At 30.9% G+C, this 23,690-nt stretch overlaps 1 protein-coding gene across 2 annotated transcripts; it reads right to left on the bottom strand.

The window, feature by feature from the left end:
- Positions 1-1,722: 1,722 nt before the first annotated feature.
- Positions 1,723-13,578, bottom strand: LOC101496590 (uncharacterized). Of its 2 annotated transcripts, none has more exons than XM_004508735.4 (16): positions 13,381-13,578; positions 10,608-13,302; positions 10,384-10,512; positions 10,116-10,304; positions 9,989-10,035; positions 9,577-9,892; positions 9,242-9,389; positions 8,949-9,158; positions 6,259-6,363; positions 5,238-5,437; positions 4,907-5,122; positions 4,555-4,830; positions 4,071-4,218; positions 3,854-3,987; positions 2,812-2,898; positions 1,723-2,736 (listed from the first exon to the last, which is right to left on the bottom strand). In XM_004508735.4, the coding sequence occupies exons 2-16, from the start codon at positions 13,260-13,262 to the stop codon at positions 2,650-2,652; spliced, it is 4,947 nt and encodes a 1,648-aa protein (XP_004508792.1). In that variant the 5' UTR covers positions 13,263-13,302; positions 13,381-13,578; the 3' UTR covers positions 1,723-2,649. The 2 variants fall into 2 exon arrangements, with proteins under 2 accessions (XP_004508792.1, XP_004508791.1); XM_004508734.4 differs by having other exon boundaries at positions 8,949-9,161; positions 13,381-13,577.
- Between the last annotated feature and the right edge of the window lie 10,112 nt (positions 13,579-23,690).

Raw genomic sequence — 23,690 nt, 5'->3', positions numbered from 1 at the left:
AGTTTCATTCATCATTCTGTCAAAATATGCCAATTTTAATAATAAAATATAGGCATATTAGTTTCTGAATAGTTTAATTACATTAAAAAAATCCACAAATATTGTTGACAAAATGGTCCATGTGACGTGGAAATGATGTGGCATCCATGGAGGAATGTCATATATGCTTTTATCGTTTAACTCATATACTTCGATGAAAACATTGGTCGGAGAAACTAAAAGGACTAACGTGTTACAAATTAGGGAATATATTTGCTTATTTGTAAAATTCAAAACTATATTGATTGGAATTTACAATTTCAAATATCAATTTAGTGTCATTTAATGAAAAGAAATATAAAATATTGTACAAACAATTTCAAATAATAATAACTGACACAATTTATTCGAAAAAAAAAATGAAGTTTGATTTTATGAATTAAAATGACGATACGATTTTACTTAAAAGCTATAATATTTGAACATGTTTCTCGTATTGAAATTAAACTTAAGGTTCAACATAATCCATCTCAAACTAAAATCTTGTTTTGACTAACCCATAAACCATTGAATTTATTCGAATTTAAGGATCAATTAAGATCTAAAATAATTATTTTGACTAATAATTAAGACGTCAAGTACCATTTTATAATAATACAACAACACAAGTCTTTTGTTACTTGAATTAATTGTATTCGTAAAATGGCCAAAGACATAATCACGATCTCTTTTCAAGTAGAAATTAGAACTATAAATTCATCACGCTATGTAGGACAAATCTCTTTTGCAAGACCTAACCAAATTATTGAGAAACTAATTAAGAGAATGGATCCTCTTTATTTTTCATTTTCTCCATTTCTTTCATCATCATTATTATAGTCTTGAAAACATAAACAAGATAGTGTGATATTATTAGGTGGAGTCTAAATATTCTTTATATACCCCAAATTACTCAAAAAAATGTGAAAAAGGCTAAATGGATTACGTCGACCGTCATAGGTGTCCCATGTTGCACCACAATTTTAAACTAATAGATAAATTGTCTACCAAAAACATTTAATTTAACCCTATTTTTAACAAGATTCATTTATTACAGCATTTACGAATAGGTAGAAAATAAATTGTTTTAGATTAAGAGCAAAAGAAATTGTTTTAGATTAATGTTTTTGTTCAAACAGATTTTACTTTTAAGCTTTTTTTGCAAAATGTGAGGAGTTAAAGGGAAATGATGGGGGTACTTTTGGGGAAAAGGAAAGAAGAGAATAGTTTGCAACTTTGTCAATAATTAGTATGTAATGCAAAACAAGCCTATTATATCACTTGCCTGTGAATCACTTTCCGTCAACTTCCACTCTTCACTTAAACTTCCAAGCATGAATTATAATTTTCCACCAATTTTCCCAACATCTATTATAACATTCCATGAAAACATTCAAACATAACTCTCTTCTCATTAACTTGATGAAACATTTATAAATAATCAAAGTAGGATACCAACTTGATATTATTGTACAACAAAATCAAAATATCTTGATCAGTGGTGTGACGAACTTATCAAACTCCAAAAAATTGGTAAAATAAAACTAGAACATTCAAATTCAAACTAAACTCAACATGCAACAAAAGCATTGCCTCGGTAAAATATGAAATTTACTATGTAACTGAGTATAGAGGGCATATAGAGTACAAATCTACGGGCTGAGTTGTATATTCTGCATCAATATATATATATATAGATAGATATAGAAGAATTAATTAAGTATAATATAATCCATCTCAGTTGACGCTATTCCCAAAAACTGTAGGACAAAATTGTGCCAAAAACCTTCAGCATTTCACTCAAACAGAGCTACAGTAAACACCTGCAACTATAATTTGATATCATTAGTTCACTCATACTCGATTCACGGAGATCCTACCTGTCCACCCTACCACACAAAAATGGAAGTAAAAAAGGTACAATATTGTGAATACAAAGGATGAATCTCCTAAATTTACTGAGGCATAAACCAGCCATGCAGCAGCATGTTCCATCACATTCACAGTAGATAAGATCAGTAACAGACACTCCTTTTTCAGCTGTAGTTGCAACAAGCTGACGTTGGGACAAATCTAATTGTGTAAGAGCTATACAGATCCTCAGGGGTTGGAGGCGGTGGGAGGGAAATTTCCTCAACAACTGAAAATCGAATTCCCTCGGCACAAATTGTTATATGTTTGTTACCCAACAATAATGGGCAATTATTTTCATCTAAAATAGCCTAAGATCTTCTTACAGATTGCTGGTCAACTTGAGGTTCTTATAGCAATACCAAAACCTGCTTATTGGATGATTACAATAAATGAATCTGATATTCTCAAAACGAACCAACTGTCTGGTTTCTTCATCCAGTTAAACTAAAAGTATTCGTCATCATTCCTCCGCGAGAACCTGTTCCTATTTAAATCATGAACTGTATCACAAAAATTAAAACACTGTATATCCCGATGTATGTACGCCAAAACTTGTTGACATCAGTGAAACTTGCAACTTATAAACCACTTTTGTTATGCAGAAATGCAACACATCAGCATAAGCAGGGCCACACCAAGAAAGCAATTTGATGCCAAAATTTGTCAAACTCAACATTCTTCAGTCCAGCAAATGATATTATGAGTTCCACCAGAAATCTAGTTTACAGCTTCAAAGAAGAGAACCTGAGGTTGTAGATGCCCTCTCTCACACACAGTAAGAACATCGGCCCATCCACCAATTATCTGGTCATTTAACGGGAAAAATTTAACCAGCAAGAGTGACAACATATATTCATCAATTCATTATATTTAACTCACCTTCACAGTCTTGTCATCATACATAATCCATTGTTCATGCTCATGGCTATAAGCAAAGCAATGATAGTGCTGGCCATAGTAGCAAACCTACAAGTTCAAATGGCACAAATTAGGCTCATAAATGGTGCAGACAATTGGGATGGCACAGCAGCAATGAACAAGGAAAATATTTGACATTTTGTAAAATTAAAGCTCTGGTACAGATGTGACTAATTTTTTCACTTCAAAATTGTAAAATGTTACTGAACAGTTAAAAATTGGAAGGCTGAAGTAAAAAGAAAAAGAAGAGAGACAGAGTAAAAGTATAATATTTTCAGCAGTTTTCACTCGGATTTTCATCTTCCAATATGAAATATCAGCTCATTTGTTTTTGGGTGTCTCTTGGAGGACCAAGGCCCAAAGGAAGAGAAATAAGATGTGATCCAAATCTTTCGGGGTGGAGAGAGACCCCTCAAACATAAGCAAGCAAGAACTGTGATATGGTTCAATATTCATTTAACCATCCAGTCAGCACAATGATTTTCATCTAAGCTCATATTTGTTAAAGGAAGAGTAAAAATGAACTTTTCACTGTTCAGGACTTCAATTGGAAGTTAAGTGAAAAATAAAAATCAGGGTGTGGAGGGAGGATAAATATCAAGATGGCCTGAGGCTAACAACAAGAAGAAACTGGGCCACTAAACAAATTATCTAGGTGGATTAGAGGTTGAGTGCCAGAAGTTATTATCCAATTGGACTTGAGAGGGAGTATTGGAAGGTAAAGAGTCTCACATCAAACACTATAGGCACAAGTGAAGTGTATATAAGTCGGAGAGTGATTGAGTGCATTGGTTCGGGCTTTTGGACCATGGACCTCCCATACTTAAGTACTAACTAGCCCACTATGCTACCACACTCCATTGTGCCTCTGCGAATTCTACAGTAAATGTTCATGTTGCAGTCTTTTTGTGTAATAAAGCCAAATTCATCTATTAAAGAGGAAAGAACAAGCAATCAATAATAAATATAAACATCCCTAGCATATTATCATTCAAGTACATACCACCGAAACCAAGTTATGGGTGCTTTTGGGATCTAAACCACGATAAAGGACACTGATATCTATCTTGGTGCTCAGAGCTGCCAGAGTTGCGGTTATGTCATCAGCACTCTCACATGTATTTTGCCAACCTAGAACTGTGGATGCCAAACATGTAAGAGAAAGGCCGAGAAGAGCATACAAAAAAAAAGTTATATTCCACACACAACAACTGAGGTACCTGTCATAAAAACATGGGGTGGAGTTGAAAGAAAGTGATGGATGTGGTTGAGCTTGCCACAGCCATCGACTTCTAGATCACAAGCCAATTGATGGTTCCTCTCCACAAGATTCAAAAGCTTATCAAAGGAGCTTTCAGGAAACATAACCTGAAAAGGTGATGAAGGGATCTAGCTAAGGTACGTAGCAAGCAATATTGTTTGCTTATGCTTCACAAAATCAGAAATACTATAAATAATCAAAATTTAAGCAAAATAGTCCCTCAACTTTTCCAAAATTTCAGTTGCCCAAATTTAGTTTTCATTTTTGCACCAACACTTTTGAAATTTATAAAAATAGCTCAATTTTAAAAGAACTCCTTCCTCCAAACAACAAAATTTAAAAATAAAGGAATTCAAATGAAGCATTTGAATTGCCTAGAATTCTAATGTCCCTAGAATTTCCAATTACCCCATCCAAACACACTCTTATGGTTTTTAAGATACCTTCATTGTCCTGAGGGCATTGGCATTTATATTGTGAAAGAAGGAGGTATACTTCAAATGTCTGGACTCTAGACCACAATGGTAACAGTTCATTTGTTCAAAAATGTCCATTCCAAAAAGTGAATGTGCAATACAACTACCAGCTGCACAATCCCAAGACCCCATGCAGTTGCTTTCCACTGATTCTGCATCAGTAACATTTGAACCACGAGTAAATGATCGATGAAGGCAGTCAAATATCACTGCCAGCACCTCGGAAGCATCATTCATCTGAGCCTGCCAAATGCCAATACATTAATCACATTGTCAACAGAAGAACTATATTTTATTCATTTTCTGTCAATGAAGCTACCTCCTGAAAGAAGTTACTATGTGGATATAGGTTGCTTAGAGCTATCCGCAGGGATGTAGGTGCAACTGCTTCTCTCCTTGAATCCTTTGAAGCAAGGTCTAGAGCAGTAAATATTTCATACAGCGCACACACAACACATGGATTACCGACATGAACATGCTCTGATCTTGATCTGCCAAGAAATTCCACCCGAAAGCGTCTTACATGCCACAATGACTGAGGTCATAGAGAATCAAGAAATCAATGAGTATAGAAAATGATGCATTAGGGAAATAAAACGCCATCAACTAATATAATAACATTGGAAAAAGTTGACTTTCAAAATACCTACCTGAATAATAACATTGAGAAAACAATTATATTCACCCACTTCATTCCTCAGTCCTGTACCAAGTAAAGTAGCTCCTCCGTTCACATCCTCAGTTGAGTCTTCCACAGGTGAAAAACCGGAACAATCTACTTGTGAGGAAGATCTCTGTGGCATTCTCAAACTCGAAACTGGAGGCAAATTTCCACGTGCTTGATATGTGTCTGATAAGAAGAATCTCTTACAACGTTAGACAGTCACAAGATGAACCCAGAACTCCTTTTTCAAGGTGTGCAATTTAGTATAGCTAATTTACGAAAACAGGAAATATTTAAATGACTATCAAGATTTAGTTAGTTTGCCAAGCTTTGTAAATTGTAACAAAAATAGAAACTGTGTCATGTATCCAGAAAAATTAAAAACAAGTATGCCTAGAATGACTTTTAGTAGCTAGAGAAATGGATAGTAAATAAATATACAGATAAATGCACTACAAAGAAAAGAATAGTGATTAATAAGTACTCAGATAACAGCTAATAAAGCTTTGTGGCAAATGAACCCTTGTGGTGTTAAGGTCAACGATGAATGACAGGCTCTGAACCGTCATCTATGAGAGAGCAATTGGTATCAATCTGGAGTTGAATGTTGTCAACAAGCAGATGATATGAAAATCTAGTTATTAAATTAAGATTCAAGAAGGAAGTTGGCAATGAAATTGAACTGGAACACAAAGAAAGCCTACTCATGACATAGAGATTGTCAAGAACCAATTAATCCAACAGCTTAAACTGAGGTTGAGACTGAAGAATGATTTTATGTCATAACACACCGAAAACCTTTGGATTTTAAAAGTAAAAGTAATAATGCACAAGGTGTTTCACCTTGTGCTAGAGGGGAAGAGGAGACAGGGAGCAAGGGATTGAATTACTGATTACTTAATCATATACCAAGAAGCTGACACATGTAAGATATAAAAAAAATGCCGGATTACTTAATCATATACCAGTCTACATATGTATATAAGGACTGAAAGATATTATTATACCCAGGCTTTGGCGTACAGCCATTTCAAGATCAGCTTGGAATCTTTCCTCCTCCTCATCTTCCACTTGCAATTCTTTCATCACCTTTGCTCCATTGTTTTCCAACACTGATGGTACATTCAAGCAACAGCAAATTAATTTTCGTATTATGGAAAATAAATACCTTTCCAAAATGGCATTTGTTTATAGTATTTTTCAAATAAATATATTATCATTTATCAATGACTTCATCAAGGCTCGAAAACCGAAATAAGATTTCTGCATTATCGAACAATTTTAAACTTAAACATTGACATAATTCTTTCAGGAAAGAAGCACAAAGTGATGCAACGAAACTGCAAAGAGTACAAAGTAGACTTTGAATCTAATTCAACAGAACAAAAGTACATATTGATAAAAAAAAAAAAAAAAAAGTACTTATTAAGAGAAGGAAGCACACTGAAGAAAAACCATAATAACCTAATCAAAGAGATGGAAGACTAGGGCAATCAGAAATCACAAAGTGTAGCAACACTCATCAGTTAATCTCCCATGCACAATATCAAACAATTACAATACAAACCCAGGTATAAGTGATCCCATGACAGGATACCTAGCGTACAAAATAACCTAGACGCCAAAAACAAAAAGCACAAAAGGAAAGAAACTGTATTGCATACAAGAACCTAATTCAACCTATGTTGTCGATCTCGGATTGCAGGGCAGAGCCGCCCTCAAAAGTGGGATTGCAGGGTGCAGGATGGCTGCTATTTGAATTATTTAAATTAAAGCTCAAAAGGAGGACCTGGTACCCAAAACAAGGCAACAAAGATGACACAAAACATGCAACATTTATTTAATTCTATGTAGTCAAACAATGGATATCGGAGCGTGGCGGCCAACCCCAAAACACTACAGCAGTATAGAGGTATGGCTGCTGCGTCGAAATTTAGGGAAACAATACAGGAAACTAGTAGATTATAAGTTGAGGGCATATTCAGGTTTTACACAAGCTTCGCCCGCAAAAAAAAAAAAAAAAAAGTACTTATTAAGAGAAGGAAGCACACTGAAGAAAAACCATAATAACCTAATCAAAGAGATGGAAGACTAGGGCAATCAGAAATCACAAAGTGTAGCAACACTCATCAGTTAATCTCCCATGCACAATATCAAACAATTACAATACAAACCCAGGTATAAGTGATCCCATGACAGGATACCTAGCGTACAAAATAACCTAGACGCCAAAAACAAAAAGCACAAAAGGAAAGAAACTGTATTGCATACAAGAACCTAATTCAACCTATGTTGTCGATCTCGGATTGCAGGGCAGAGCCGCCCTCAAAAGTGGGATTGCAGGGTGCAGGATGGCTGCTATTTGAATTATTTAAATTAAAGCTCAAAAGGAGGACCTGGTACCCAAAACAAGGCAACAAAGATGACACAAAACATGCAACATTTATTTAATTCTATGTAGTCAAACAATGGATATCGGAGCGTGGCGGCCAACCCCAAAACACTACAGCAGTATAGAGGTATGGCTGCTGCGTCGAAATTTAGGGAAACAATACAGGAAACTAGTAGATTATAAGTTGAGGGCATATTCAGGTTTTACACAAGCTTCGCCCGCTACAGCCACTAGTCAAAAAACACAATTCAACAGGATTATGCATGGCAACACTGCTATTGACTTCAGAGATTTTATTTTACTTGTTACATTTCCACATCAAGAGATTGGGATATTTTCTGGATCATTGTTGTTAAATGATGGCACGATGTGGCAGATAGGGAAGCTACGACCCTTTTTCATGATATAGCTCATGACCCATGACGTTAGAAACCCAAAAGAACGAAAAAATCACCTCTTAAGCAGTATATATCACTCAGGCCCAATATTAAAATTTTCTTTGTCCGTTAATATAAGATCCCTGACAAAATGTCACATGCTTTTAATGATTTCTTTACAAAAATGCCCCTATTAAGTTTACCATTGAGAAACATAAACTCTTCTTCTCACAAATTATGCTACAACTACTTTTTGCTTATATTTCATTTCGACGGGAGTAGATTTAAATCATGATATTGAACCCACAGTTCGACCCACTGGTAAATGAATGATATTGAGCAACTAAAGCTTGATTCCTAAAATAAAATGTTTTAATAACTTAACAAGGCAAAGTCTTCCTCACAGTTTCAAATTTTGAGTAGTCATGTTTAATACTTTGTAAGCCGATTAATAGAGACATTAATAAAGCAACCTTAACCGCTTAACATAATTGAGTTGGAATTAATTTTGATACATTGAATGTAAAATTTTTAACCTTGTCAACCAACCACAATTTTTATAAGGTACAAAGTAGTTAATAGTTATGTTTAAAGTCAAACATTTTCAATGACGTGGCAATTTATGATTGGTTGGCACTACAAAAAGGTGATTGCTCATTCACCCCCAATGTTTGCTCACTAGTGCAACAAAACACTACCAGAAGTGTTTTTCAACCAATTCCCGCGTTTTATGTGTGGTGGGAGGGAGAGCATCTCCCCTGAAAAAGTCATTATACTAACAGTACATACCAATAAAATTCAATTAGGTCGAACATTATCTTTGTAAAGAATTATGAACCAAACACATCTGATAAAAACCTAATTAGTTGAGAATAAATTCACCACCAGCATTACATGGAAAGAATCTTTCAGCAAGATTAAAACTTACAATTTTTAGCATCTTGGTTGTTATGAAATTTAGCATGCTCTCTCAAATGATGGTCAGTGAATGTATCCTCAACACTCTCCTTTTCCAATGAGACATATTCCAACTTTCCATCAACCATTTTAGACGAATTCTTATTCCTCTTATGTTTTTTTCCTGCACGCCGATCAGGCAAAGGTAGACCATTCTCTGGAACATTTCCATTGGGCAAATCTGCTAGAAATGTTTTTCAAAAAAAATGTTGGGAACCTCAAGCTAAAATATAAATAAACAATGCATTTTGAGACACCACCAACCTTGTTTAACTTTTGACTGATGCAAATGATTAATTTTTTGGGAAGTTGAATCAGCTGAAGATTTAATTGGCATCATGGAACCATTTGCTGTGGTAACAAGCAAAACATCCAGATTGTTTGGGCACCCATTATCCTTTGCCAACTGTTCCTGAAAAAAATGTGCAAGTTCAGCGTGTGAACTTCCAGCAATACCTCTTCATCTCTTTAAGTATTTTCTATAATTCGTATGCTTGCCAATAGGTCCATTAAACCATACAATAGTAACTTGAAGATTAGTTACCGGAAATTATATCCGCTTACAAGCAGTAGGAGAAACTGCAAAAGGGGATCCATACCTGCATAGGTAGTTTTGCATTTTCGTGTGCATCTGAGACATCAGCAACAGGCTTGAATTGACAATCTTGAAGTTTGTCTGTCACTTCCTCTAATGAACATGTGACAGATAATTTTTTCTGTTGCTCAGCGAGGTGCTTCTGTTTGGCCTCATTTTCAATCCTCCGTTGAAGTTCCAAAGTTTCTTCAAGCTTTTTTTCCTCCTCTTCAAGCTCAATTTTACGTCTAAAATCCTCTTCATGGTGTTCCAAATCATCATCATTCATAGAAGCAACCTCGTGATCTTGATAGTCACTATCAGGTGCTACTAGATTAGAACTGCAATCAAAAATATTTTTAAGGAAAGTTACATTGTCTCTAGAAAATTATATAACAAAATGAAAACCCAGAAAAACAAAGTCAACATATACTGACTCAAGAGTGGTAGACTGAAGCGAGAGATGCATAGAACCACTTGTGGCCTGCAAGAGAGATAAATTTTAATCAGTTATCATAGACAATGGCCAAATATATGAACTTATTCAACATGCATGATGAACACCTTCAAATCTCTTGTTTTTTTGTGATCTTTATTCTTCTTCTTATCCTTTGGTTTCTCCACATGTCTCGTGTTCTCATTTCCCCCTTTGCCAACCTTCTTGGAATCAAGAGCAAGTTCGGCCAAAAATGCTTCACCAGCAGCATCAGATTTCTCCCTTGCATCTTTCTCGGCCAAATCTTCCAAAAGTGTCTGAAAGATCAAGACAATCGAGCATATAGTCAAGTGAAAAATGAAATAAGAGTACATGTTTGGGCAATTGTATACAAACCTTTATGTACGACTTCACTAGAGGCACTAGTATTGCACGATAATCATTCGCAGAAACATGCCCAAGATTGAGTTCCAATTGCTGCACCTCGGAAACACTTCTAATTATTTCAGCATCAATTTTGCTAAGCTGCACAGTAAACACATTAAGGTTAGAACATCGAGGCAAAAGGTCATCCTCACAATTAACTTAGAAGACACAAGACAAGAGCCAAACAAACTTACCTCTATAGATGAGTGCTCTTTCAGTTTCTGAATAGACATTTCTATACAGCCATCCATTTGATGCAAGCAGTCCTTCATTCTCCATTCATCATCTTCACCAGATTCCAAGTCACATAACTGAGAAGTCGCACCAGCATAAGTATCCTCATAGCCAAATTGAGTAGTAACATTCATCGATTCTGCTTCTTGCAATACACTTGATATAGCATCTAACTCAAACCTATTGCTGACATACATCACATCATTCCCACTCTCAACAAGCTCTTCTCTCCGCCTTCTTAGGACAGACTCATAGCTTCGCTGCACAAATTCACTCACATTTTCCCTCTTTTTACCTTCTTCAAGACAAAGATCCTCTACTGTCTGAATCGCTTCCTCATAACTTATACGCTCACACTTCTTCTCACACAGGCCATTTAATTGAAAAAACTCCTTGTCAAGTTTCTGGACCATTTCTTGTCCTTGGCGTATTTTATCTTCGTTGGTCCGAATCCATGACGTCAATTGATCCCCAACAGGCCGACTTGAATATAGCCAGGATAGCAAAGCACCGCTATTGTGTGAAATTCCATCAGGAGAACTTGAGGTGACCATGTCATCGAAGACAGCCTCGTGGGCTGTACCAGGAGTGACTTGTGTTGGTAGTAAACACTCATCCAGGAGGAGGCATGATGCATCTCCATTGAGAACAATCTTATCTTTGATTTCAGGACCTTGACTGATATCATGCAAATCATTCATGGGACTACTACTTTTATCAGCATATCTACCCAACCCACAAGCATGAGATATTTCCTGCAGAAATTGGAGAATTTTCTTAAGCTGTGAAGCTCCCAGAAAGCATATGCACATTGGTGTTTGGTCTACATCATGTTTTAGAAGTTCAGAACCAGCAGCAAGACCCTGGATCTCCCCCATACTAAATTGAATGACCTTGTGAAGATGACTGGCAGCAAGACATTTGTGTCTAATAAGTATCTCAAATACTGCGTGGATTTTCTCCAGAAGCTTTGCACGCTCCTTGTCATCAGATACTGGCCAACAATCAGGAACAGGGTTTGCTGTAAATTGTTGGTCTTCAAGGCCTTCTCTGACATCACTTTCCACAATTTTATAATACTTACTGCTTTCTGTTGTAGAATTACCAATATTGTACCCTAAACTTTCCTTTTCATGGTAAGAATTGCTTGAATCTTTAAAACAATCATTGTAGTCTTGAGTAAGATAATCCTCCCGAAACGACGAACCTTTGGATTTTGCTTTATACTCAAGCATTTTAACTGCAGCTGAGACATCCAAAGGCTTCCAAGAACAATTAAGAATCATCTCAATCCATTCATTGTCAATATTTTGAGGCAAAAGTCGCTGCATCTTTGGCGACAGACTGTCCAAGTGTAGCTGCATAACATGCTGCCTATGAAATTCTTGATTTGAAAATTTCTCAGCACAAATGCTGCAACGCCAAAATTTCCATGTTTTATTAGCCTCAGCATAAGACAAAGCTTCTGATAAAACATCTTTTGGCAAAGTATCCTTTGAAGACCCAAAGTGGGACATGAGATTACATAGTTCAATCCTAAGCCAGTCCTTCTTCACATCCATACTCAGTGAATTCCAATAAGTCAGCACCCAGTCTCTCCTTTCGGCTGTGGAGCTATTCTTTCTAATATGCCTTCGCCTATCACCTATCCTCTGACCAGACCCTGAAGACGAATCCAATGCTCTATCATCCCTCTCTCCTTCATTCGGAGACTGGGGTGACTCTGACTTCTGCTGCAAAAGCCTTGCAGCAGCTACCCGAACTTCAATCTCTTTTCTCCTTTCCTCGGGCGTCTTGGTCACCTTCTTAATCTCATTTGGCCTTCTACTCTGAACCAACCTAACCTCCATAGGGTCCTCCGTAGGCCTCCTAATGGGAATCAACCGAAACCTCTCCTCCCCATTACTCAGATTTTTCATCCAAGAAGACAATGAAGCTATGTTTGACTTCTGAATCAGCTGCCTCAACTCATTCTGCACATGTGTTATCCGATCTTCCAGAGTGGACACTTTCTGCTCGCTCTCGTCCTGCAATGTCTCCTTAGCAGGATCATTCGGGTTTTCAATGGCAAGCCCTCTCTCACACTCGTGCACAACCTCCTCATAGTCTTTCCCCTCAGTCGCTGCTTCTAACATCACACTGGCATGAAAATGTGCATACTCAATCGAATTCGGCGACAGCTCAACGGCTCTCCGCGCCGATTCGACGGCGTGCTTCAAATGCCGTTGCTTCGAGCTACAATCAGTGATAATCGACGCCACTTTGAAACAAATGAAGCCGTGAATTCGGTAAACGAAAGCCGAATATGACGAACCATCCTCCTTCAAACACAACTCCTTCATGAGCTTCATTGCCCTTTTGTGGTTACCACGACGAAAGGTGGTTAGGGCACGCTCACATTCTACCTTAATTGTGGAGTAATCGGAACCCTCGGATTGAGATGGAATCAATTCGATCTTGTTAGGGTTAGGTAGATTTTGATCGAAAACGTTGCAGGAATCGACGTCGGGCGAAATGGAACCATTGGCGGCTCCACCGATGGGCGATTGCGCCACCGGAGAAGCCGCCGGAGATTGTTTGGAACGCGGAGCAGAGTTTCGCTTTTTGTGTCCCATCAATTGAGTTCATGCAAATCTGATTCACGTGCATAAATACCTGCGAGCGTGCGTGCCTATGTTTAGAGAGAAGGAATCGATGCAGAAAATAAATTAGAGAGAGAAAGAGAAAGCTGACCTAGAGAAGAAGAAAGTGGTTGCCGGAGACGGAGACGGAGAAGGAGAAGGAGAAGGATCGGAGAGAAAACCTAGAAAACGTGAAGAGAGAGTGAAGAAGCAAGCAGCACCTACCCACAGCAGATGGGTGAGGTTTCAGTTTCATGAAAGAGAGAGCAAATTAATGAAATTATTAAATTAAATATATTAGAGTGAAGTACTGTGTTGTGTACCAATACTATGGATCATTGTTCTATGGGACTATTCATTCATTTATACCTAATAACATGCTTAATCATAATTAATTAAACCCAAATTTTCGCTACTTTTCTTTTTAATTTTGTTAATTTGGTTTATTGCTTTATGCAACCAAACCAAATAATTATTATTGATTTTAAAACATAGCACATCACGTGGTAAATTGGAGAGTTTTAATATACATGGTTTTATGGATAATTATAATAAAAGTAAAATATATTTAATAATATAGTAGTTATAATTTATTAATAATATAAAAATTATTTATAATAATTGTTCATATTAATTAAATTTAAATATATTTTTTTTCTCTTTATATTATCGTAAAATACAAATATATACATGAACATCTCTGTTTATATTTTTTCAATGAAAATAATATCAATTATAAAATAAAATTGCATATGATTATTTAAACAAATTTAATAATTTAATTAAATTTAATTGGTAAAGAATGATAAAATAGTAAATATAATAATCTAAGCAAAAGCTAAACTTGAAATAAAAACATTTTATACTAAAATTTGGTACACTTTTTTATTTATGGTATAGAGAAGATATTTCTCTATATATTAACAATACTTCACATAAATATAATTTTTCGGCCCTACTTGTATTTACAATCGAGAAGCTGTGTAATTAATGTGGATTAATGAATTTAGTTTGATGAATGCAATTTTATTTTTTTTTCGAACGGATTTCATTCAAATATTTTTTTCAACTTTAAAAATAAGAAAATCAATAAATTTTCAACTTTCATAAAATGGTATATGTTTTTTCAACTTTGAATTGTTTTAAGTAGTAGTACCTTAGATCAATTACAAAACAACTTACCATATAATTTGTGATAATATAGATATGGTTAAATAGCATGTGTGGCCCTTAATTTAAGTTCAGTTAATATTTTAATCATTTATTTTAATTTTAAGTGACAATTTGATCTTTTATGCTTTAAAATGTCAACAATGTTATCTTTTTTTTTTTATAAAAATTCAAAAAACTCATCAAAATTTTCAAACAAAACCCATAAAATTAATTATCATCTTCAATATAATTCGTCAAATTCATAACTTAAGTCTTTAAATAAACTCATATTTTCATTCTTTATTTAATTAATTTGACGTTGTTGGATATGAAAATATGAGTTTATTTGAATATTTGAGTTATACATTTGATAAAATTTGTATTATATTAAAGATGATAATTAATTTTATGATTTTGTTTGAAATTTTTGATGAATTTTTGTATACAAAAAATAACATTATTGACATTTTAAAACATAAAATATCAAATTGTCACTTAAAATTAAAATAAAAGACTAAATCGTGAAGAAAAAAAAAAAATAATAATAATAATAATAATAATAATAAATGACTAAAACGTTAATTGAAATTAAGTTAAGGAATCGCAAGTGGTATATCTAGTCTATAGATATTTAAAAATGTAAGTATTTATTGAATAAAAAATTATATGAAATTGTAAATGAATAATTTAAATAAACATTAAAATTTGAAGATAAAAGTCACACAAAAACTTGGTATTCATTTTATATATATAGTATAGACAATATTTGGTATCTTTTTATATAGAATAAGTATTTTAAAAAATAAGTTATTTAATTGAATAAAAAACATATAATTGTAAATAAAAGGAAAAATGTCAGACTTATACAGAAATCACACAAAAACTTGATATTAGCTTATATATAATAATATAGTATGAATATCAACAACAAAAAAAGTAATATGACATATATACATGCATATATATATATATATAAAAAAATAATAAGTCTAATAAAAGAGACAACTCACTGCTGTACCACAAAAAGGATTAGTCACTATAACAGTCGACGAATATTATTAATCATGGTTTAAAATATGTTTAATTAAAGATGTGTTTACATTTTATTTTATTTTATTGAAAAAATATTTATTTATATGTTATATGAAATATACTATCTCTAATATGAGAATATACTTAAAAGAACCCAAAAAATATATCTTTAACACTATGACCAACATAAATAAAATATTTTCATATTTTTGTTTGTTTCAAATATTATTTTGTTGATTTTAAGAATTATATAAATGTAATTTGAATAAAGTTTTATTTAAAACAAAGTACTTATATTTTTAAAACTTTAAAATTAAATTGTCCGATGAGTGATTATTTTGATTGTGGTGTGTATATGTTGTCGGTTAATATTCATCGAAAAATTATGCATATTATAAGTTATTTAAGAATGCATGGTATAAAAATATGTAAATCAGTGAGTACAGTAAAGATTTGTATTATATATACTTACACAAATAATCTAGTTCACTTAAAGTTCACTTTCAAATAATCTAATTTCTTCTTGCTGTGATATATCTCAATGTATAATCACTCTAAACACATTTGTATATATTCAATCTAAGAAAGATTGAGTTAATACAAATTGATTCAACAAATTAACACTGTTTGTGAATTTCATCTTTAAGAAAGATTGAGTTAATACAAATTGATTCAACAAATTAACACTGTTTGTGAATTTGACTTAAAAGATCTTGATCATTGTCTAGTATTTTTATTGTGCTTGCTAATTCACACGGGATTCTAAACAAGAAGAATGAGTTTGGGATATTTCATTTTTATAAGTTTGAAAGGTTATCGATTTGAAGGTCATATGTTTGATGAATTTTATAGGTTTTTAGATTGAAGAAAATCATAAATATGCGAGTTTATGAGTTTGAATATATGAATGAGATGACAAAATTTAACATTTTTTTAACAAAAATTAACGAAAATGATATTAATAAAAATATAATTAAATGACCAAAACATAACGAAAAATAAATAACAGAATAAAGTGAAAGTAAAAAATAAGTGAATAAACTAACAGAGTAATTTAGTATGTAAATAAAAATAAGTGTAAAAAAATAGTTTTTTTTATTTATTTTAATTGGAAATAAAATTGTGACTATTAAATATAAAGAAGCGGAAAAACAAAATTATTTATTTTAACCATACGAACCAATACGACATGCCCCCACTACAATTCCATTATTTTAACGGGTTAAGTGGGACGAACCATGATAACAACAAATTTATTTTGATAAATCAAACATATTTTTAACTTTGATGTTCGAAAATTAATCTCTATAAGAGTGCATAGAAGTTAATTTTAATACATTGGTGTGAACTCTTACATTTATGATTTTCTCTCTTTTTTTTTTCTTCAATATGCTAATTGAACCGGAATAAATCTGTTATTCTTTGTTTCTCCTTCTTCCTTTTTATTTTGTTTTCTAAACTTTCAAGCTCTTTGCACTTTGTCCTTGTGCTAACAAATTTTATGTTGTTTTTTTTTACTTGCACCAGGGCAATTAGTTCTATTGTGTTTAAGTTAGTTTATTTTGTTTAATTATGTATTAATTTTGAAGGGAAAACCATATAATACATTAGTTTGAAAAGTTATCTAATCATTGTGGATTGGTGTTAGAAATGTAAAAGAATTTTTGTATAAACTAAAATGAACCATCAATTTTATCTTTGTAGAAAATTTTCTACGGATTGTAAATCATATATTTATTTATTTAGAATAATTTATTTTATCATGTCACTCATACTCTCTTGAACTTTCCCTTTTAATTATTCTCTAACTTTTGCTAATCTCTTCACACCAAACTCAAGAATAGTCTTACTGTGTTAAACTAAAAATTTGTAGGATCATTAATCTCAATTTTTTCTAGTATATGACTCATAGTAGTGTGAGTTTTATTATCATCTTCGTCAATCTAACAATTTATATTTTTCTTTACCCAATTCAATCTTTTTCCCTTCATTATTCATATTTCATTTAACTTCAAAATAGTGGAGGATCAACCACAAATCTACATAGATATACGAAATAAATAAAAAACATAAATTTATAAGAACTAAACATATATTTAAGCCTAACACATTCTAGTGAGAAGTAGGACAATTTCATAAAAACATACAAATATTAGGTTTTCTAGAAAGAAGAGAATAAAAGGTCTTGAAATTTTTACGCCATACCTATAAGTTATACCTATACCCTACATTTTACTTAAAGACAAAATACATACCGCGGCCCTTTAAGTTATACAAAAATCACATATTAGTCATTTATTATTTTTTGTAATAAGTTAGTATTTTAATTTTCTTTTGGTGTCAAGTTTATCATTTATATTTGTAAAAATTCGTACCGACGATCTTAATTTCAAACCACCAAAATTGAAACTCTAAACTCTCTCAAATTGTTCAATAAACTTGTATAATTCTTAAGGATTTTTTATTGTAGTAATCTTAAGAACATAAATCATCAATTAATTTTTAGAAAAATAATTAAACAATAGAGATTTTGAGTGAGATACGTATTAGAGTTATTCAAATTAAACGCAAAATTTTCTTAATCCAGATCATTAAATAAAATGAAAATTTATTATGTTGTTCTTTGTATGATCAATAACAAAATTTACAGTGAAATTTTAAAAATCTCTAACTATAAAAATTGAAATGAGATTATGACTAAAAATAGTTCAACATTGCAACGTTTACAAATATAAATGAGTAATTTGTTGAACTAAAAGTTAAAAAATTAATAAAATATTTTCGTGTAATTTTAAAAAGTACATAATGTATTTTGCCTTTCTTAAACTATAAACTTTTTCCTTTTTGATTCTTAAAAGAAAAACAATATTGTGTTATCCTAAAAAATTCAATTTGAGTTTCGAAAATATAGTTTTAGATATTTTAAAATAGAAAAGCATTTCAGAATTTTTTTTAAAAGTTAAATTAGTTTGGAACCATGAACGCGTTCTAAAAAAAGTGAAAGTTTGAGGTTTTGAATATGTTTTTTAAAAGAAAAAATGTATTTTTATAGAAAATTGGGGGTAAGAGGTGTAAATTGGTAGGTATAGAGTTAAATTTCCGCTTTAGCTCAATGCAGGGATTATCATATTTCAGCTGTCCTTAGCAATATCGACCCATTTGTTTTTAAACTATGACAAAATTGGATTCAAGAATATCTGATTTTGAAGGAAATTGGTTTTAGAAAAAGCCCATCTGTGGTCGCTAGAGTGGGCCATAGACCTGTACTTTGTTTTCTCATAATCAGCTTTTTGCAACATTTCAAAAACAAGAAATTTTTTGCAACATATAACCCCTCAATAAAAAAACATTTGAATTTATACATTATCGATTTATAAAAATATTGTAAATTTTTTTATACTATCAGTCAATTACAACTGTTAAATTATATTCAAAGTCACACTTAAAAATAATTTATGATATATTGATAGTATAACATTTTACATAACAATTAAACTCAAAATTATATTGTTAATGCATAAAACTTAAGCTAAAAAAGATATAAAGAAAAATAAATTAATCTTATCTTAACAAATGCTAATTGATATTGAACCACTTTTCTTTTCATATTTATATTTCTACCCTAAAACCTTAAAAATATTTAAAAATAACTCAATTATAAATAAATAACTATTATATTAAAACAAAAACATTTTCATACGAAGAGAATAATTTAATTCAAGTAGACACTAATGTTTGGAGTAGATATGTAATTTGTTCAAAACAAATTATAAGTAAAAAAAAAATTGAATTACACATATTAAGATAAGTAGTTGATTAAGTTAAATTATACAATTTCAATAATTTTTTTGACTAAATTGCCCTCAATAGTTAATAAATTAGTTGAATTTTAAAGATAAAAAAAAAGTTAAACTAAATAAAGAGTATCTAAAATGAGAAAGAAAGAAAAAATCTCATTACGAAAAAAAAAAAAAAGAGGCAACCAATTTTACGAGGGGATGAGTTGTGTTATGAGGGTATGCATGATCCACTTTCTTTATCTTTTATGCAAGCCTATCTTCCAACACAATCATTGTCTAACATGGCCTTTTGGTTTCTTTTATTCCCTTTTCACTTCAAAAAATGTCAGTCTCACTGGAAAGTCATGCCATGCAGTATCCATCAGACATGTTTAGGATATTCATTATTCGATTAATGAATAAAAATTATCTCAATCGAATTAAACGTTAGTTCTGCCGAATCAAAACTATTTTTGCAAAAATTTGAATTATACTATATTCTTAACAAACTCATTTATTAAGTGAAGGTATTTCTTAAAATATTATACTATCATATTAAAATAATTTTAAATAAAAAATTACTTACTTCGATTTTTTTCATATTATATATTAACTTTTGTTGATCTAACTGTCTTTTATAAAAATAACATAAGAGTATTTTATTATGTTATAGTATAGTATTTTTTTATGTTCATATCTAAATTAAACACTTTGTCTTTTATATCTACTATAAAATTTCAAACTAAATTTCAAACATTCTAAAAAAGAAATCATAGCTATAGAAAAATAAAAACACCAATTCACAATCGTTTATAAGCAAGAGACAAATTTGTTAAACAATAGAATATTGAGTTTTCTGAATAAGTCTTTTATGATTCAATTTTATATATATCGTAGATCAAACAATTGACTCGCTTAATAGAAAATTCGAGCATTATAGAACATAGAGGAGATTTTTGGATTTTTATTTTGTATAGAAAGAGACTTGTGTCATTTACTATGAAAACTTGAAATTATGTTGTAAAAATTGTGAAACTTATTTAAAACATATCCATTCTTATGATCTTGAGAGATAAATCCTATTACAACGATTGAATCAAAATCAAGTTTTAGGATATTGAGTTCTCTTAAAAAAATTCATTGTTTTCCTAATGTTTGAAATGAGTTTTTTAAAATTTAAATTGTTAAAATATCATTTACGTTGAAGACTATCTACAATTCGAACAACAGTACCAAATTCACCACTCGTGCAGGACACCAAAGAATTCAAGGACGACCCCGTGCCTTTGAATTGCTTTCTATGTCTACAATGAATAATTCATTTAACCATTTTATATAAATTAAAAAATATATATAAACGAAAAAGAGAAAATTGTATATTTATACTAAATTACTCTAACCAATGATTAAAGTATTCATCATTATCATTAATGAAAAGTGGGATATATTGAGTTGAAAATAATAGATATAGTGTCATTTGGAGGGTACAATTGAAAAAAAAATATTATAATGAAAATCGAAAAGATCGTTAATTTTTAGATTTTTTTTTAAAATATACCCGTCATTATATGATGGAGAAATCGTAATATATCACACTCTCCCTACTATAATAAGTCATCTATTTAACTTTTATATATATATATAGAGAGAGAGAGAGAGAAGGTACTATTGTATTTATTATTATCATAAATACAATTAAAAAATATAATTAACATCACATTAAAAAGTGTAAATGAAAATTATTTAAATTTGTTTTCATGTCATTTATTATGAAACAAAAGAATATATGTTTATTTTTTACATTTTACTTTTATTGACTCATTTATAAACAAAAATATATATTTTACACTTATTGAGAATATGATATGATAGTTAAGTATATATAAATTTCTGTATTTCATGTAAAAAGGATAAATAAATTTACTAATTTACTCTAATTATAATGGTCATCTCTACACTATATTAAGGAATTAATTTAAGGATGTATTTGAAATAATAATATCAAATTTAGGTAAATTATTCCCTGTAATTCATATTAAGTATGTTATTTATAATATTTATTTATTTGATATTATTTGTCTTTTTATATTAACAATAAAATATATTAATTATTTTTTTTTCTAATAATAAACATTCATTTATTGTATGTCAAGTCATCTGACTACAACACGTACTAACTACTACTTCCTCTTAAATGAAATATAAATAAAAATTATAGTTGAAAAGTTGATGTATTTAAACTAATTTTTTAATGAGATACATCAACATTTTAACTATCAATTTTGCTTATATTTCATTCCAAATAGAGTATTAATTAATAAAACTATTTTAGTAAATTAAATTTATATTATCTTCAAAATCAATATAATTAGTCAATTTCTGAAGAATTGTGTACAATTAAAATGAGACACTTATAATAAAATAGAGTAATTAACATTTACTTATATTTTTTTTTTGGTATAACTATTTACCAATATTTGAGATCATTAAATATAATCACTTTTGTTATTGAATCCACAATGCCTATATTAATTATATGTTTTTAGTATCACACGCCGTAAATACATTTCAAACGATAAAAAAATTATACCAACATTTAATATTGCCGAGAGGAATTCAAGTCATAATATGTTAATATTAATCCACTTTTTTATTTGTGATAATTTGACGGACGTACTTAAAAATGTTCTCAGTATATCCAATTCCCTCGAACTACTTCATAATGCGACTGTCAAATTTGGAGTAGATATTAATCAAATTAAGGGTTGGAACACCTAATACAAAGACTGTGGTATCACAATAATTTTTTAAAACATTTATTCGATACTTCAATTTAAAGTATTTTAGATGCAATGAAAAGTCTTATCGTTGAATTGTACCAACTCACCTCTCTCATTGTTTTAAAAAAAAAAATCTTATTTGTTAATAAATTCAATACTATTGTTATCTTATAGTCTAAATTGTAAACTGTATGCACAAATAATAGATATTTCTTTTTATATAAACTAAAGTATTACAAACGTAACTGCCGAGCTAACGGAAGTATACTTAAGTGGTTGAAATAATCTTACGTGAGAGACGATTGTGTTACTTTTCTATTGTGGATAACTACAAGAGAGTTGACTTACTATGTCAAAAAAGAAGAGAGTTGATGTAGCTAAGAAATCATGATTTTGAAAATTCCTATATTTAGGACCGACAGATTTCAAGATTTGGCTCCTCAAATATTGCAAAGAGTAATCCTACCACCAGACTAAATGAAATTTTTGGATTTCGAAAAATTAATTTTGAAAAATAATTTTCAGCAATTGAAAATATTATAGATTGAGTTCTAAACTAAATCGTTTTCTCTAATGCGTTTCGCAACACTACTAAAAATTGGGTAAGACATACAATCAATCAACGTCTTTAGAACAAAACAACTAGAATATACCGTATTAGTTTTTCTTCTAGAATTACACATTTAAATATGATAGTTACGACAAATATAATATAACCATTCGAAAATGTGAAGGATAATATTTCGGTAACGGGAAGGAAAAAAAATGAGATGAAGAAGAAAAGAGATAAGAGAAAAAAACTATGAAAATATTTGGAGTTTTGATATGATTTTTAAAATTAGTGGAATTAGCTATTTATAGAGAAATTCTGTAACTAGTATATGAACAAAATTCGCATGAATAATTTTTGACCAGTTTACTGAAAACGAACCTACGAAATCGGAGGAAAGTGAAGGAAGACTCGGATTCAAATATATGAAGTGGAACATACTCATGGAGAGCAAGTAAAATGTGTGTTAAAAACGCGGATAAAGAAAAAAAAATACATTAAAAAATAATATTTCTTCTTCTTTTTTTCGAGGTACTAAAAAATTAATACACTAGTGCAAACTTTGCATGCTCGACGACGCATGTGATGGTTAGTTTGAATGCGTTCACTCCCTTTCACAAAATTGAATATCCTTCGAGACATACACTAAATATCATACATCAATATTCTAAATACAACTAATATGTGATATCTAACGTATGTAAAACTTATTTATTTTTTCAATTCACACAAACAAATTTTAAGTTTCAACACTTAATACATAAGTTTCAATAATATAATTTTTAACACAAACACTAGTGCTTGGTTGAAATGCGAGATACATACCCTCGATCTTATAATAAGAAATTCATTTACAAAATAAATTGTTTCAAATTGAATGATCCTTTCAATTTTTAATATATATTTTTTTATTGTAATATTTAATAAATACAATATTTTTAACCATTCAAAAATAATCTAGTAAAAGTAATATCATTTTTTTTAAACAATTTTTTTTAATATATGTCAAATAATCAAATGATTCTGACATTATATGAAACATAGGAAGTAAAGTTGTTTTTAGACTAAAACTACTATACTTTGTAACATCTTATTGACAAGAAGTATTTATGGATTTCGACCATCATAT

The sequence above is a fragment of the Cicer arietinum genome, chromosome 7 (genome assembly GCF_000331145.2).
Source record: "Cicer arietinum cultivar CDC Frontier isolate Library 1 chromosome 7, Cicar.CDCFrontier_v2.0, whole genome shotgun sequence".
NCBI lineage: Eukaryota > Viridiplantae > Streptophyta > Magnoliopsida > Fabales > Fabaceae > Cicer > Cicer arietinum.
The sequence above is the reverse complement of the archived record's forward strand: the minus strand, read 5'-3'. Positions and strand labels throughout refer to the sequence as shown.

Excerpts from the sequence above, each read along its gene's own strand:
- LOC101496590 (XM_004508734.4), bottom strand. The coding sequence starts at position 13,262 with ATGGGACACAAAAAGCGAAACTCTGCTCCGCGTTCCAAACAATCTCCG. Across the intron at positions 10,513-10,607 it reads AAGAGCACTCATCTATAGAG|CTTAGCAAAATTGATGCTGA; the intron begins GTAAGTTTGTTT and ends TTTACTGTGCAG. Across the intron at positions 9,390-9,576 it reads ATGCAAAACTACCTATGCAG|GAACAGTTGGCAAAGGATAA; the intron begins GTATGGATCCCC and ends CATTTTTTTCAG.